We start from the raw sequence: 17161 nt of genomic DNA on the forward strand, positions 1-17161 counted from the left end.
GCCCGGCTCAGGGAGGGCCGCTGAGGTCAGGTTCGAATGTCAGCTGCAGGGCGCTGGCGTCTGTACTCTTGGGTAGAGTGTGACTGGGACTCAGGTGTTTGTCTTGGGTTTCACTTTTTCATCCGCTCCCCGATCCCTTTTGCTCCAGCACCTGTGCTCAGGGGTCACCCCTGGCAGACTCAGGGACCCTCCCAATTGTGCTATGGCCCTAGGCCCTCCCACTTTTCTTTTTCACTACTAAGTCTTATCAGGGAAGTAACGAAACAGGTGAGCTAGTGGGCCGAGTGACAGCACAGCAGCTAAGCACTTGCCTTGCACGTGGCAGACCTGGGTTCAATCTCCGGCATCTCATATGCTCCCCTGAGCACCGCCAGGCATGATCCCTGAACCTCACAGGATGTGGCCCTGTCCACCCTCCATAGAGAGCAAGCAAGGGTGTTAAAATTGTAAACTTCCTTCTCTCCCAAATGAAGTATTTCTGGCTTTCCTTAGTTCATTGAAAATATGTGAGAGGAGTTTTTAACTGTTTTGTTTTGGGCCACACCAAGTGGTCAGTGCTCAGGGCTTATTCTTTTTTTTTTTTTTTCTTTTTGGGTCACACCTGGCGATGCACAGGGGTTACTCCTGGCTCTGCACTCAGGAATTACCCCTGGCGGTGCTCAGGGGACCATATGGGATGCTAGGAGTAGAACCCGGGTCGGCCACATGCAAGGCAAATGCCCTACCCACTGTGCTATTGCTCCAGCCCCTCAGGGCTTATTCTTGCTCTCAGCTCCAGGATCACTCCTGGCTAGGCTCTAGGTGCCAGGGTGCTGAGTAGCTAGCGTCAGGGATCAAATGAGGGTTGTTTGTGTGCAGGGCAGTCGCCTTCCCTGCTGTCCTGTTTCTCTAGCCTCAGGAGTCTTTAAACTGGAATGAGTCGTTCTTCTTTTTTAAAATAAGAAGCAGCTGGGAAGTGTACCCAGGTGTACTTGTACATTAGTTTCAAATCCAACACATGCTTGTCCATTCATTTCAAGAGGAGCTGACAGATTCAGTGGTGCTTGGCGCTTCCTGTGGGGACCCTGCTCCCGGCGAGGCTGACTCTCTCCTCTCTCTTCCAGGTGCACCTTCAGGTTCCCCAGCACAAACATCAAGATCACATTCACTGCCTTGTCCAGCGAGAAGCGGGAGAAGCAGGAGGCGCCTGAGTCCCCAGTGAAGCCCGTGCAGGCCCATATCTCGCCCCTGACCATCAACATTCCAGACACCATGGCCCACCTCATCAGCCCCCTTCCCTCCCCTACGGGGACCATCAGGTACTCATGCAGAGATGGGTGTCTTGGGTGAGGGGAGGGTCACACGGCCTGTGTATACTCGGGGACACGGACGCGTCCAGTGGCTGCAGGAACGCACGAGGCCCTTTTCCCTCCTGGCTGGACTCTGGGGAGTGCTTGGGTTCTCCTTGCTGCTTAAGCATTCTGCTTTGGAATGAAAATCCCAACTGTTCCAGCTTTGCTCGGGTCCAGTGGCGGGGTGTTTGGGTCCCCTGGGGCCGCAGACCTCGCCATGGAGCTTGACCCTTTCCCTCCCCGCTGCCACACGCTCGGCCTGTGCTCCTGCTTGAGCTCTCTCCTCTCCCTGTTCTTGTGGTGGAATTTCTTTTTTTTCTCTCTTCTTTTTTGCTTGTTTGTTTTTGATTCACACCTGGCGGTGCTCAGGGGTTACTCCTGGCTTTGTACTCAGGGGCTGCTCCTTGTGATGCTAGGGCGACCATAAGGGATGCTGGGATCGATCCCAGGTTGGCCTCTCTGGCTGGAATTGATTCTCTGTTGTGTGTCTTTGCACCTTGCGCACCCCTGGGAGTTGCCCTCTGGCAGTGTTGGAGGCACTGCTGTGCCGGGAGGGAGCCTGGGCTTCCCGAATGCACAACTTGCTCCCTGGCACTTTGGGCTCCTCCCTGGCTCCTCCAGCCCTCTGGCCTGCTTTCACTTACCTTTACAGCAGTTCTGGTGCCCGGGACTGGGACTGACGATTGTGACCTCAGCACGAGGAATTGCGCTCAGGCAGTGCCTGTGTGCAGCGTGGCCCAGCTCGTCACTGGCCCTCTGAGCTCAGGCTGTTGCTGTCCTGCTGGAGGAACCCAGAGCTGCCCTGCACCCCAGCATTCACAGAGTGGATGTGTTTGTGATACTCCTCCTTCCAGCCCTCCAGCTTAGTGAGGTCACACCACGTGTACATGTTGTTCTGGCACTAGCCGAATGCTTACAAGTCTTTTCTTGATCTTTTTCCACTTCAAAAACTCTTTAAAGCAAGTGCAGGAGCTGACCGAGCTTGAATGGGCAGACTCTGGAGTCCCGTTAACTACGTCGGGTCCCCTGAACACTGCCAGGGGTCATTCCTCTGCACAAAGCCTGGAATAGCCCCTGAGCACTGCCATGAGTGGGCCCAAACCAAAAAATAAAAAGAGGTACAGCACTGTACGGGAGAGAGAATACGAACGCGGGAGGCCCGGCCCTCGCAGACACGCAGGCCTCCTGGAGGTTGCTGCTCGGGAGCCAGCACTGCCTTGTGGAGAGACGGTCTACACAGCCAGCCTGCCCGAGGGTGGGTGTCTTGGGCCACTCGCCTTGGCCTGGGGGCTCCTTGGTCCCTCCCTCCCGGCCTTTTCTGGCCGAGAAGGAGGCCGTGGCCAGCTGTAGAAGCCGACTTTATTCCAGCTGCTGCCTGGGTGATCACACAGTCCCAGGGTGCTGATAGGCCTGTTTCCTTTGGGAATGCTGAGAGCTCTCCCCTTTCCTGTTTTGCTGGTGTGCAGGCTTACTCCTCTTGCTCCAGGATCTCTCTCGGCGCTGCTCGGGGTGCTGGGTCTGATGCTGGGATTGCGCTGACTTTGGCCACCTGTGAGGCGGGTGCCTTTACTGCAGTATTCTCTCTCTGGCCTGGCTCTTCCATTTTCTACTTTGTTTTGTGCAGATCAGAGCCAGTTCTGAGAGCAGTGTGAGGTGTGTTCTGTGTCAGTCTGAGAGAAACCTTCTTTTTGGTCCACAGTGCTGCAAACTCCTGCCCATCCAGTCCCCGGGGAGCGGGGTCTTCAGGGTACAAAATGGGCCGCGTGATACCGTCTGACCTCAATTTAATGACCGACAATTCACAGCCAGAAAATGAGAAGGAGGCGTCAGGTGGAGACAGTCCCAAGGTAAAGTGGTCTTGTTTTTTTGTTTGTTTGTTTGGTTTTGGTTTTGGTTTTTGGGCCACACCCAGCGATGCTCAGGGGTTACTCCTGGCTCTGCACTCAGGAATTACTCCTGGCGGTGCTCGGGGGACCATATAGGATGCCGGGGATCGATCCCGGGTCGGCCGCATGCAAGGCAAACACCCTACCTGCTGTACTATCTCTCCGACCCCAAGGTAAGTGTTTGGAGCCTTGAAACAGCCAGGGCCGGGGCGGGTGTGGTGCCCACTGTCCTCACTCAGCCCCTGCATTGGCTAAATAGTCCTGCTGGGTCCTCTGGGAACTCAGACTGCTTTGGTGCCAACAAATGTGTCTCCCCAGGGGCAGGTGTAGTGCAGACTGCTGTCAGGTGGGCGCCAGGAGCGTTCTCTGGTCCTCACAGTCAGCATGTCGTGTCAGGGGCTCTTCTTTCCATGCCTGCATGCCCCCTTATGGGCATCTGCCCACTGCGGTGTCTGTGGTGGTCTGTTCCTCGCCTCACACAGCACTGCCTTGATGGCTGCCCTTGCCCTCCCTGCACTGCCACAGGGAGCACTGGCGGGCACCAGAGTCTGCTCAGACCCGGGGCAGCCTCTGTGTGGTCTGGGTGCCCGTGAAGACCCTCTCCTGGCCCGGGGACACGTCAGCTTACTCCTCCTCTTGGGCCAGCACTGGTCTGGTCGGTGTCTTTACGCCCAGCAGTGGCCGAGGCTAGTGTGCACTGCCCTGTGCCAGGGAGTAAGCTGCTCTTCCTTTCTCCTTTGTGCCATTTGGACTCTCTCCTTAAGTAGTCTTTATTTTCACACTGCTATACACATTTTCATTCCCTTCCTCCACTTATTCCAGAATTCCAGATGTTCTCCAGAGTCTCTTAATACTCTAGTAATAAAACCAATACATTGTCCCAGGAACAATTTAAAACACTAATCCTGGCTTTTGGTAAAAATAATAAAAATTTTGAGAAGGCCAGAAAGATAGTATCGTGGGGAAAGCTCTGGCTTGCACACAGTTGGCCTGGCATCCAGTATGGTTTGCGAGTCTGTCACGGTGATGCCTGAATGCAAAGCAGGTTTTTGGGTGTGGCCCAGGAACAGATTTTGGGGGGAGGGGGATAACATCAGTCCTTTTGTTTTCTTTTCAACTTAAATACAGGATGATTCAAAGCCACCTTATTCCTACGCACAATTAATCGTACAAGCAATTACAATGGCTCCCGACAAGCAGCTCACCCTCAATGGAATTTACACTCACATCACTAAAAACTACCCGTACTACAGGACCGCGGACAAGGGCTGGCAGGTAACGATGTTTCCGCGCGTCAGCGAATCCCTCTGCTGCTTGTTGTGTACATGCTGAGTTGCTTGGTTGGCCGCGGGCCTAGAGCAAGGTGGGGTGGCTCTCCAGGTGGGGCCTCGCCTGGTGGGGCGCAGCCTGCTGTTCCCCGCCGGGGTCTCCATGGGTGGGAGCAGTCTGCTGTGTCTGATTTTGTTACTGAATGACAAACATCAGCCATGGCTGGGGCCATAGCCCCAAGTTCATAGCCCCGGACACCCCATGCGGTGAGTCCCCCAGAGCCACCTGCCTTTGCCCTGGCGACCCCTGGCATCGCTGGGCCTGAGCGTCAAACCTTTGGGTGGCTGAGTATCACCAGGACTGGCCCCAGGGCCCTTTGAGCACTGCTCAGGAAGTCCCCTGTCAGCCCCATCACTCACAAATAGTTAAATACATCCCTCGGGTCCAGAGATGTGGCTTCGAGGAGTGTATGACTCGGGTGTGCGGCCTGGGTCCATCCATGATGCTACAAATAGTAACAGGAGTCCAGCCCTCCTTTCTTCTGGTCTTCTGTCTTGGATACTTTCTGATGTTTGCTCAGCGACCTTCTTCAGGTGCTTTTACGGAGGAATATCTTCAGAGGCCCTTCTCCAGTTGGCCTAGAGCACAGAGATGAGGCCTGCACCCTGCCCTGAGGTCTGAGCAGAGATTTTGGTAGCTATTTATTCACTCACCTGTATTAATTTTGTCTGTTTTGGGTGGGGGTTACTGGTGGTGCTCAGGGGCTGTGGGGGACAGCGGGATCAAACCGGGTTGGCTGCGTGCAAGGCAGATGCCCTGCTGTACTGTGGTTCCAGCCCACACCGTGGGGTTTTCTGTTTAATGAAGGGCAAAAATGTTTTCTTCTGCCTGTAATAGTAGTGACTACCAGAGGTGGTGATGTCTTTCCTGGGGGCTTCTGTGCTGGGGAGTCGGACAGGACTCAGTCTTCCCTCTGGGTTGGGTGTTTGCACCTGCTCCTGTCCCTCCACCTGTTCACGGGGGTCAGCAGTGAGGACAGGGCTGGGCTGGAGAGTGTCTGTACCTAGCCTGAGACGGGCCTCTGCACAGCGCAGAGTGACTGTCTGTAGGCGTGAGCTTGTGCTTCACGGCTGCTGTGAAGCAGGGAACCTGGGGGCCAGAGCCACGGTGGAACAGGGAGGGCCATGCTTCCATGCTTTGCGCACGGCCCAGGTTCCGTCACGGGCGTCCCGTGTGGTCCCTCAAGCACCACCAGGAGTGATCCTTGAGTGCAGAGCCAGGAGTCAGTTCTGAGCATTGTGGGGTGTGGTCTCCCCCCCCAAAAAAAAAAAACACACCAAAAGACCTGACCCAGCTCAGAGCTGACCTGAGTCCATGTGCTGAGAGCTCACGGGCCAGAGGGAACGGAGAGCTGTGCTCCCTCAGAATTCCCAGGGCTTGGGGCGCCGGGCAGCCCGTTTCCCTGTGGTCTTCACGTGCCTCTTGGCCCTGGGTACGAGTTCTTCTTCGGGGTGCACCGGGCAGCCCTCGGTTTCCAGTTCTGACTGATTCCCCTCACAGCAGGTGCGCTGTGCTGCCGCCCAGGTTTGCTGTGGCACATCTGCCCTGTCCAGACGGGAGAGAGCCACTTCCCTGTGTCGGGCTGCTCCTGGTCCCGAACTTCCCCATCCTTCCCTGGCCTCACCTTTCCCTGCTGCCCTGCACTGACCTGCACTTGTCTTTCTTCTCTTCCAAGATTCTGTTGTCCTTCTCGGTTGCCGCACAGACACCGTGGGACTTCCTGTGGCCTCGTCCGCAGGAGAACTAGGAGGGAGAACGGGCTGTCCAACAAGACAGTTGTGGTACAAGTGTGTGGATTTCCCAAGGACAGGGACATGGCAGTACACGGGCTCGATTCTCGTGCTCTGAGCTGCTTCCCAGGGGTTTTCCCAACTCCCCTCGTGCCCGTCACCGTGGCACACTGGTGCAGGTCCCACTTGCCCTTGGTGTTTTGCTGTGTAGCATCTGGAGAGCCTAGGGTCAAACGAAGAAAATGGGAAAATGGTACATTTCTTCCCCAAAACGTTTTCTTATAATTAATTAATAATTTGCCCCGCCCAGAATTGTGGTGTTTGTTGTATGAGTGAAAAGTTGTCGGCTGGAAAATAGAGTATAGGGGGTTAGGCTCTGGCCTTGCACACCCCTGACCCTGGTTGGAACCTGGTTGGAAATGGATTTCTGCCACCCCACAGGGTCCCCTGAGCTGCTTCAGGTATGGCTCAAAGACCAAAGAACAAAAGGAAAATAAAGATACAAGTTGGGAAAGCTGTTGGCGGCAGGGAGGTGGTTTGCTCTACCCGACACCCACCCCCAGCCCCGCTGCCTGCTCTGCCAGAGCTTTATTGCCGTGGGAGGGACTGGGGTGCAGGCGAGGCGTGGGGAAGAGAGTGCTCAGGAGCAGAAGCTCTTCTCTCTGTCCTTGCTTTTGTTGGAAAGAATCTGTTTTAAGTGTATTTATGGGATGCTGGGAATGGACTCGGTGGCCTCTCCACCAGGGCCTAGCCCCAGCCACGTTCTCTGTGATCATTTGATTTTTTTCAGTCATATATTTTTGGCTCATCCAGGCCGATGTTGAGGTGTGAGAGTGAGAGCTTGCCTCTTCTCTCTGCTCTCATCATTCCTTACTCGCTGCACTCCACATCAGCAGGTTTCTGGAGCTTTACAGATGTGACAGAGGCCTTAAATTTCCTTAGAAAATGGTTCTGTGATTTTTCTCTGTGCCTGTGTTCAAGAGTTCCTCTTGCTCCTTTTCATTATTTAGACGGCTGTGAATCACGGGTGGTCATTTCTGAACAGGCCACTGAGAGTACAGAGGTGGCCTCACCCTGTTGTGCTGGTCCTTGCCTGCCCCACCCAGACTGTGGCTCAGCCGTCGAGTACATGCTCTCTGCAGGAGACCTGGGCTTGATCCCTGGCCAAAGAAGAGGGGCCAGAGAGAGGTCAGCGGAAAGGTGCTGGTCTTCCATGCAGGTGACCTGGGCTTGATGCCCCAGACCTGAGCACCACGAGGAGGGATCTCTGAGTACTGAGGTGTGTGGCCCCAAAACCAGAAGTAGAAAGGGCAAGAAAAAGACGATGCTTGGGGCCAGAGAGATGGTTCCAAGGCTGGAGCATATGGTAACAGCCCTGTATGGAGAGGCCCCGGTGTGGTCCCTGGCACTGCCAGGACCCAGACTGACTGCTGTCAGTGGCATGATTGGTAGGAAGAGCGGAACAGCTCTTTCTCAAAGGGGAGCCGGGCCCTGAAACAGCGCCTCTTCCCTCCCTCCCTCCATACCCCCTTGTGCCCGAGCACATGCCTGTTAACCTGTCTCCTGTGGCTGCCCTGGAACCATGTCCGTCCCCCTGCCCACTCCGACTGCTTTGCCTTCTTTCACACTTGACATGACTTGGCCCGTGGGAAATACTCTGCTCCCCAGTGTCTCTGGGCGCAGTCTCCCGAGACTCCATCACACGGTCACATCTGCCGTCCTGGGCCCCCTAAGCAGTGCTCAGGGTCTGGGCCATTCCCATGTTTCTCACCCAGCTGGGGCTGTGGTTTGCCGTGAGCCCGAGGTGTGGGGCGGGGGCTCTACCCCGTGATGCTCAGGCGGGTGCAGTGCTAGTGACACACCCTCACGTGTGTGGTGGGGCTGCTCTTGCCCAGTGGTCCCTCATGCAGCTAGCTCTGAAGGACTGGCATGCTCACGGGGCATTTGCTGTTGGGAATTTCAGGCTGTGGCTGGTAACTCAGGGTGGTTTGGGGGTTTGGAGATGGTTTTTGGACAGTTCGGTGTTATTTGGTGTTTCCTTACTGCTCCTTTTGAGGTCACTGTGTGGGTGTCCTGGTCCTCGCGGAGTGCTTGCTCGGGGCTGGCGTGTCGTTCAGGCATCCCGTCATGGGTTTCCAGACTTGGCTCAGTCCATGACGGCTCCATTCCGAACGCTTTTCCTTCTCAGCACTTTGACAGCCTAGGAGCTCAGAAAACATCCTGGGACCTGTGTCGTTGTCGGAGCGCGGGTGGGATCAGCCTCTACACTGCTGCTCCCTTGAGCACTGTGCTGGGAGGAGCCTTGAGTACTGTGAGTCTCGCAGGGGAGAGGTTGGCCTGGAAGGCTCAGGAGGACTGTCAGAGAAGATCGCCGTGTTGGCGTTCCCACCTCATCTCCTTTCCTTGTCTCCCATGCCCCTGCCTGCTGGTCCTACTCAGAAGACACAGGGCGAAGGCTGCTCTGAAACGCCCTGTAGCACCCCAGCACTGGGTTTCTGCTTTGCAGAGCACTAAATTGGGGCACATTTTTATTTTTCAGAAAAGAAGTATATGAATTCTACGTATTTTTTTATGTTCCATAGAATTCAATTCGCCACAATCTCTCTCTGAATCGTTATTTCATCAAAGTACCACGTTCCCAGGAAGAACCAGGCAAAGGCTCATTCTGGAGGATAGACCCCGCCTCTGAAAGCAAACTGATAGAGCAGGCTTTTAGGAAGAGACGGCCTAGGGGCGTGCCTTGCTTTAGAACCCCTCTGGGACCGCTCTCCTCTAGGTAAGGAACAAGGACCGACAGACCTCACTGAACGGGCGCTCATTGGCCTCTCACGGATTGGTGCATTTTCCTTTGACAACGAAGGCACTACCAAATGCATAAATGATTCGGTGTTGGGTTGGGGATTGTAACAAAAGGGTTGGTTGCTGCCCCGTGTGGTTTGCTTCTAGTGATCCCAGATAATTCAGATTGCGAAGTCTGGCTTTCACTCCATTCCGGTGTAGCAGAAAGGCTGCTTTATTGAACCACGCTCGGCATATTGATTATTTGAGAGATTGGCAGTAGTGGTGCCTGCCATATTGGAATGTGCCCACCTCCCAGCCCCTACCCTGCCCTGGCATGTGGCAAGCTGGAAAGCTGCATTTATTGTTCAAACTTGAGCTGGATATGACTGATTTCTAGACACTCCATCTCAGCTTCGTTAATCAGGGGGTGCTGTGTTTCTAGGGGAGAGGCAAGCGCAGGGCCTGGGACCGAGGCGAGAGCCCTGGTGGCTCCGTGCTGCTCCTGCCCAGGGCAGGCAGGTCCCCTGAGTGTCTGCCACAGTGAGAGACCCGGGCTGGAGCAGAGGGGCAGAGGACAGAGGACACCCCCTTTTGCAAGATGCTTCCCGGAACCGGGCCGCTCCGGCAGTTCTTACCCTGGGAAACCCACCCTCTTCTCTCTGCCGACACAGAAGCGCGCCGGCCTCTCCCAACCACGCTGGAGTGCTGTCGGCTCACTCCAGTGGCGCCCAGACCCCCGAGAGCCTGTCGAGGGAAGGTTCACCAGCCCCCCTGGAGCCTGAGCCCGGTGCCCCGCAACCCAAACTCGCCGTCATCCAGGAGGCGCGCTTTGCGCAGAGCGCCCCAGGTGAGCCGTGCGTGGGACCGTCGGTGTTCTCCGTGCTGTGGGGAACTTGGAAGGGGTTCTCACTCCAGAGAAGCGACCTGGGGTAGGTATTCAGGCGCTGATAGGCAACAACAGCAACGGCCCTCTAAGTGATGTGGTCACATGGGCGTTTGCTGACCAGTGGCCCCTTGAAGTAAAACCGTGTGCTGTGGGGTAAAGGACATGCGTGACAGTGTCCTCCGGTCCCCACTGGCCGGAGCACTGAGGCTCTGTTGGCATGTGTCCCGGGGCCCTGCTTCTGTGGGCGGGAGGAAGACTGATGCGGGAGTGTGGTCTCCGTGGCCAGCTGCATCCAGCTTCCTGGGATGGTGCTTTCCTCTCAGTGCAGAAAGGACGGGACGGTCCCCGTGTGGGTGGAGACTGTTCCCGGGGCGGGGGGAAGGGTGTGTCATCGAGAGGGGTGGCAGAACACCAGGCTCATGCTCCCGTCCCCTGGCAGGTTCACCTCTGTCCAGCCAGCCCGTCCTCATCGCTGTGCAGCGGCAGCTGCCTCCGACCATCAAGCCTGTCGCCTACACTGTCGCTGCCCCCGTCACCACCTCCCAGCAGCCCGTGGTGCAGACAGTGCATGTCGTCCACCAGATCCCTGCCGTGTCTGTCACCAGCGTGGCCGCACTGGCTCCTGCCAGCACGTACACGGTCGCTGGGCAGGCTGTGGTCACCCAGGCGACCGTGCTAGCCCCTCCGAAGGCAGAGCCCCAGGAGAACGGGGACCACAGGGAGGTGAAAGGTGAGCTCACAACCACTCTGAGCTGCGACCCACCGTGCCACGAGCGCCCCAGTAACCCTCTCTCCCTTTCAGTTAAAGTGGAGCCCATCCCCGCCATCAGCCACGCCACGCTGGGCGCTGCGAGCCGCATCATTCAGACGTCCCAGACTGCCCCTGTGCAGACGGTCACCATCGTCCAGCAGGCACCGCTGGGGCAGCACCAGCTCCCCATAAAAACTGTCACACAGAACGGGACGCACGTGGTGCCAGTCCCCACCGCCCTCCACGGCCAGGTGAACAGCGGTGAGTAAGCAGCCGCCGGCGCCCTCGGCTCTCCTTTCTCTTAAGTTCCAGATCTGAGTTCTGGAGTTTTCCTCTCGTTGGGGTAGCGTTGGCTTCTCTAAGCTGTGGGGAATGCTGGGGAGAGCGGATTCCTGTGGACCCAGGGCAAGGAGAGAGAGAGAAGCCATCAGTACTCCTGTCTCTGGAGCAGGGGTGCGGGGCCTGGGTTGTCACCCCCACCGTCTGTGCCTTCGTTGAAGATGCCTGAGGCTTGGGGGTGGGGCACAGCCCTCCTGCAAGGGAGCCGGCCTTAGGTGGGAGCTCGGACCCCGGCAGGGAAGGGAGGGAGGCGAAGCTTCCCACCTGGGCCTGCTGCCTGCGCGGGCACTGGCATGGATGCAGGCTCAGGCCAGAGCCCGGTCTGAGAGAATGGTAGACTGGTGTTGACCGTGGGCCTTCAGAACTGTCGGAGCCTTTCTCTTCCCCTCAGTCGATGGCCTTCCCGGGCCACCAGCCCACAGAGCGTGGCTCTGAGTGAGGCTGTGAACAGGGGAGTTTGGCGTCGCTGGCCTCCCTTTCCCGGTGACTCGTCAGGGGTCATCCGGGCTCTGCTCTTCTGAGGGTCGCTGGGGGTCCCAGAGCACTGGCCTTGAGGAGGGGATGTCTGCGCTGCCCAGAGGCCTCTCCCGCCCACCCATCTCAGTGAAATTGCACAGGGTTTGGTTTGTATCTACAGCTTTCCACCATGAATCACTAAATAAGTGGCTAAATGTTCTACTCTTCAAAATGCTTTTTTTTTTAATAAATTTATTTATTTTTAATTAATGAATCACCATGAGGGTACAGTTATGGATTTATACACATCTGTGCTTATGCTTCCCCCATACAAAGTTCGGGAACCCATCCCTTCACCAGTGCCCATACTCCACCACCAGTAAACCCAGCATCCCTCCCATCCTTCCCAATCCCATCTCCCCCCACCCCACCCTGTCACTGTGGCAGGGCATTCCCTTCTGTTCTCTCCCTCTAATTAGCTATTGTGGTTTGCAATAAAGGTGTTGAGTGGCCACTGTGCTCAGTCTCTAGCCCTCATTCAGCCCGCAACTCCCTTCTCCCACATGGCCTTCGACTACATTATAGTTGGTGATCCCTTCTCTGGGTTGCCCTTTCCCCAGAATGTGAGGCCAGCCTCCTAGCCATGGGGTCAACCTCCTGGTAGTTGTTTCTACAATTCTTGGGTGTTAGTCTCCCACTCTGTTATTCTATATGTCATAGATGAGTGCAATCTTTCTATGTCTGTCTCTCTCTTTCTGACTCATTTCACTTAGCATGAAACTTTTCATGCCGATCCACTTAAATAAAAAATTTGTGACCTCCTTTTTTCTAACAGCTGCATAGTATTCCATTGTATAGATGTACCAAAGTTTCCTCAACCAGTCATCCGTTCTAGGGCATTCGGGTTTTTTCCAGATTCTGGCTATTGTAAACAGTGCTGCGATGAACATACATGTGCATATGCCATTTCGATTATACTTTTTTGCCTCTCTGGGATATATTCCCAGCAGTGGTATTGCTGGGTCAAATGGGAGCTCAATTTCTAATTTTTTGAGAATCGTCCATATTGTTTTCCAGAAGGGCTGAACCAGTCGGCATTCCCACCAGCAGTGTAGAAGGGTCCCTTTCTCGCCACATCCTCTCCAGCAGCGGTTACTTTTGTTCTTTTGGATGTGCGCTAGTCTCTGTGGTGTGAGGTGGTATCTTGTGGTTGTTTTGATCTGCATCTCTCTGATGATTAGTGATGTAGAGCACTTTTTCATGTGCCTTTTGGCCATTCGTATTTCTTCTTTGGTAAAGTTTCTGTTCATTTCTTCGCCCCATTTTTTGATGGGGTTGAATGTTTTCTTCTTGTAGAGTTCAACCAGTGCTTTATATACCATTGATATCAACCCCTTATCTGATGGGTATTGTGTAAATATCCTTTCCCATTCTGTGGATAGTCTTTGGATTCTGGTCACTGTACCTTTTGCGGTGCAGAAGCTTTTTAGTTTAATGTAGTCCCATTTGTTGATCTCTGTTTTTACTAGATTGCTTAGTTCTGTGTCACCTTTGAAGATACCTTTATCTTCAATATCGTGGAGGGTTTTGCCGATCTTGTCTTCAATGTACCTTATGGTTTGTGGTCTAATGTTGAGGTCTTTAATCCATTTTGATCTGACTTTTGTGCATGGTGTCAGGTCAAGGTCTAGGCCCATTTTTTTGCATGTGGTTGTCCAGTTGTGCCAGCACCATTTGTTAAAGAGGCTTTCCTTGCTCCACTTCACATCTCTTGCTCCCTTATCAAAGATTAGATGATCATACATTTGGGGTTGTGTGTAAGGGTATTCCACCCTGTTCCATTGGTCTACGGCTCTGCCTTTGTTCCAGTACCATGCTGTTTTAATTGTTACTGCTTTGTAGTAAAGATTGAGGTTGGGGAGGGTGATGCCTCCCATCGTCTTTTTCCCAAGAATTGTTTTAGCTATCCGTGGGCGTTTGTTGTTCCATATGAATTTTAGGATTGCTTGATCCATTTCTTTGAAGAATGTCATGGGTATACTTATAGGGATCGCGTTGAATCTGTATAATGCTTTGGGGAGTATTGCCATTTTGACAACATTGATTCTCCCTATCCACGAGCAGGGTATATGTTTCCATTTCCTCATGTCCTCTTTGATTTCATGGAGTAGCGTTTTGTAGTTTTCTTTGTAGAGGTCTTTTACTTCCTTGGTTAAGCTGATTCCGAGGTACTTGATTTTCTGGGGCACGATTGTGAATGGGATTGCTTTTTTTATGTCCCTTTCCTCTGCCTCATTGTTTGCATATATGAAGGCCATGGATTTTTGGGTATTGATTTTGTAGCCTGCAACTTTACTGTATAAGTCTATTGTTTCTAAGAGTTTCTTAGTAGAGGTTTTAGGCTTCTCTAGATATAGTATCATATCGTCTGCAAATAGTGAGAGTTTGATTTCTTCCTTTCCTATCTAGATGCCCTTGATCTCTTTTTCTTGTCTAATAGCTATCGCAAGTACTTCCAGTACTATATTGAAGAGGAGTGGTGAGAGTGGGCATCCTTGTCTTGTGCCTGATCTCAGAGGAAAGGCCCTTAGTTTTTCCCCGTTGAGGATAATGCTTGCCGTAGGCTTGTGATAGATGGCTTCGACTATCTTGAGGAAAGTTCCTCCAAACCCCATTTTGGCGAGGGTTTTCATCATGAAAGGATGTTGGATCTTGTCCAATGCTTTCTCTGCATCTATTGATATGATCATATGGTTTTTATCTTTGCTTTTATTGATATGGTGGATTATGTTGATTGCAAAATGCTTTGTTTTTTTTTCTTTTTGGGTCACACCCAGCAAGGTGTGGTCACACACACCAAGCTCAGGGGTTACTCCTGGCTCTGCACTTAGGAATTACTCCTGACAGTGCTCGGGGGATCATATGGGATGTTGGGAATCAAACCCCGGTCGGCTGCGTGCAAGGCAAACGCCCTACCCGCTGTGCTACCGCTCTGGCTCCCTAAAATGCTTTTTTTAAATGAACTTGCATACCATCCTCCTTTTGGTGGTAGAGGTGGGGGGAGGGGTGTGGGCCACCCCTTCAGGGCTTACTGCTTGGCGGTGGTTGGGGGGTGGGGGGGACCACATGTGGTGCCAGGGGCAGAACTGGGGTCAGCTGCTGCAGAGCTAGCCCCTGAGTCCCTGTCTCCTTTCTTTCTGGCCCCACATCCTTTATTTTGAGGGGGTGCATCCATCTGTGCTCAGGGATCGGAGCCAGGTCAGTCACATGCGAGGCAGCTCCTTGCCAGCCTGCACCCACTGGTCCTCCACACCGTTCTTCGAAATGTGCTCATAGCCTCCGCCACTGCCTTCCCGCCCATGGGGATCTGCTCAGCAGACATGCTCCCCCAGCCTGACAGACTGACTCCTGAGGTCTCACAGGCTCTGTACTGAGGTTGGAGATTTTTTGCTGACGTTTATCCTGTGCAACAAAAAATAAAGATCTGTGTATGAATTAATTTGTCAGTCATTACTAGAAAACAGATTGAAAAAACGAATTTAATTCATATACAACCCAAAATTGGGCCAGATAGATAGTACAGCAGGCAGGGTGCTTGCTTTGCATGTAGCTGACTAATCCCAAAACACAAATGTAGGAAAAATCAGATTTTTTTTGTTTGTTGTTTTTTTTTTTGTCCAGGGATGCAGCTAGGTGTCAGAGAGTGCCTGCCCTGACTCGGGGCGCAGGGCTGTACACTTGGCCATCTCATTTGGCACTCGGGGTGCACTGGGCATGTGGAGCAGTGCTCCAGCCCCCTGCGGAATCTTCCAGAGATCTGTTTTGGGGAGGGGTGGTGGAAACCTGCGGTGGCTTTAAGGTGACCCAGAAGTTGAACTGGGCTTGGTCACATATCAGGGAAGAGCTGTAAACCCCGGTTCTCTCTCTGGACCCCAGAATGCATTTCTGCAACTCTGTGGGATTTAGAGAGAATCAGGCTGCATCAGCACTGACAGGGACACTGGGAGCCTTTGCCCACTTGGCGAGGGTGGAAGATGTTGGAGATGCTCTTAGAGGATGAGCGCCAGGTCTGTGATGAGAACCTACCCAGTAAGGACTCGGGAGCACGCTCTTATTCTCCATCACTCCTTTGCTCCTGCTCCTCACGAATCTTAAAGGATTCGTGCATACCCTCAGGTCAGTGCCCAGGGGCTGGGGGAGAGCAAGATGTGAGCAGGTGGGAAAGGCTGGAGTGTCATCTGTCAGAGCTCTGCGTCTTTGGGGACCTGGATGTGAGAGGAATGAGGTGAAATGCACTCGTGCATTTTTTTCTCTAGAACCTTGTCATGGAAAATGTCAGATATTTTATATAAAAGCAGGCCAGTCTTGTTTCGTCTTCCTCAGCTTCTTGCCCCGTCCCTAGATGCTGACGCTCGTGTTGCTGCCTCATTGCGCACAGCTCTCTGGGACTGAGGAGATGGCTCACGGGCTGCACGAGCGTGTGGCCTGCGTGAGCCCTGCCACAGTGAGGCATGGGCCGCCCTGAAAAGATGTCTGGGGCGATAGCCAGCTGTGCTCATGGCTGCTTTGGCTCTGTGCTGGCACTGGGCGTGGGCCCGCTCCTGCACAGCATAAGCTCTGTCTCTCACTGTCTAAAACGAGCCGTAGCGTCATGCCCGGTTTCTCTTTCGGGTCCAGATAGTCTACTGTGGCTTTATTCTGTGTGTTAGAATCCACATCAAAGAGCTGGAGAGAGCTCGCAGAGATCTGCGTGCCATCTTTCCCACATTACCTGGCATTGCCTGTTTGCCCAGGCACAGAGCTTGGGGTAGCCTCCAAGCACTGCCAGGTATGGCCCACAGTCCCCAAAGCAAAGTAGAATGAAATACACAGAAAATGAAATAGACCATCTAAAAATAATTATTGTTTTGGTCTGGGGCCACACTCAGCGTGCTCAGAGCTTTCCCGTGACTCTGTAATGAGGGGTCCTCCTAGCAGACTCAGGGGGCCATAGGGGGTACCAGGGATTAACCTGCATTGGCCACGTGCGGGGCAGGTGCTCTGCCCCTCTACCATTGCTCTGGCCCCAAGTCAACCATTTTAAAGTGCAGTTCAGTGATGGGATGTTTGCAAAGTGTGTTGTGAGTGATAAGCCCCACTGCAGGTGGTCCCCAAAGGAAGCCTCAGCCTCAGCGACACTGAGAGCGGCTTAAGTGCCCCTGAGATGCCAGAGAGGGAGGTCAGAGACATCGGTGCCTCTGCCCAGCCTCTTGTAGGTGTACCAGAATCACTGTTTCCTTTTCACCATCAGCTGATGAATCTTCTGTCTCTTGGGACTGGTGTGGTTGTGAACACTTGTGTGCACATATGTGTGAGTCCTTGTTTGCATAGCTTTGGGAAACGGAATTGCTGAGCCATATGCAACTTTTTTTTTGGGGGGTGTCACAGCCTGGTGGGGCTCAGACTCAGCACAGGGGTTACTCCTGGCTTTGCACTCAGGAATTACTCCTAGCAGTGCTTGGGGGACCATATGGGATGCTGGGAATCGAACCCGGGTTGCCCGCATGCAAGGCAAATGCCTTCCCCGGTGTACTATCGCTCCAGCCCCAGAAATACCTTTTAAATTGTGCTATTGAATTCTTCTTTATGTGTTCTGAACACATACATTATCCCTGTTCTCACATACATTATTT

At 53.7% G+C, this 17161-nt stretch overlaps 1 protein-coding gene across 1 annotated transcript in view; it reads left to right on the forward strand.

The window, feature by feature from the left end:
• Positions 1–17161, forward strand: part of FOXK2 (forkhead box K2) — a 59980-nt gene that overhangs the window by 35115 nt on the left and 7704 nt on the right. Inside the window, exons 2-8 of the mRNA XM_055130861.1 lie at positions 1104–1298; positions 3031–3178; positions 4346–4492; positions 8859–9052; positions 9729–9904; positions 10383–10673; positions 10746–10955. Coding sequence (XP_054986836.1) covers positions 1104–1298; positions 3031–3178; positions 4346–4492; positions 8859–9052; positions 9729–9904; positions 10383–10673; positions 10746–10955 — 1361 coding nt within the window. The remainder of the gene's footprint in view (positions 1–1103; positions 1299–3030; positions 3179–4345; positions 4493–8858; positions 9053–9728; positions 9905–10382; positions 10674–10745; positions 10956–17161) is intronic.

Source organism: Sorex araneus, chromosome 3, assembly GCF_027595985.1.
Source record: "Sorex araneus isolate mSorAra2 chromosome 3, mSorAra2.pri, whole genome shotgun sequence".
NCBI classification, from domain to species: Eukaryota; Metazoa; Chordata; class Mammalia; order Eulipotyphla; family Soricidae; genus Sorex; species Sorex araneus.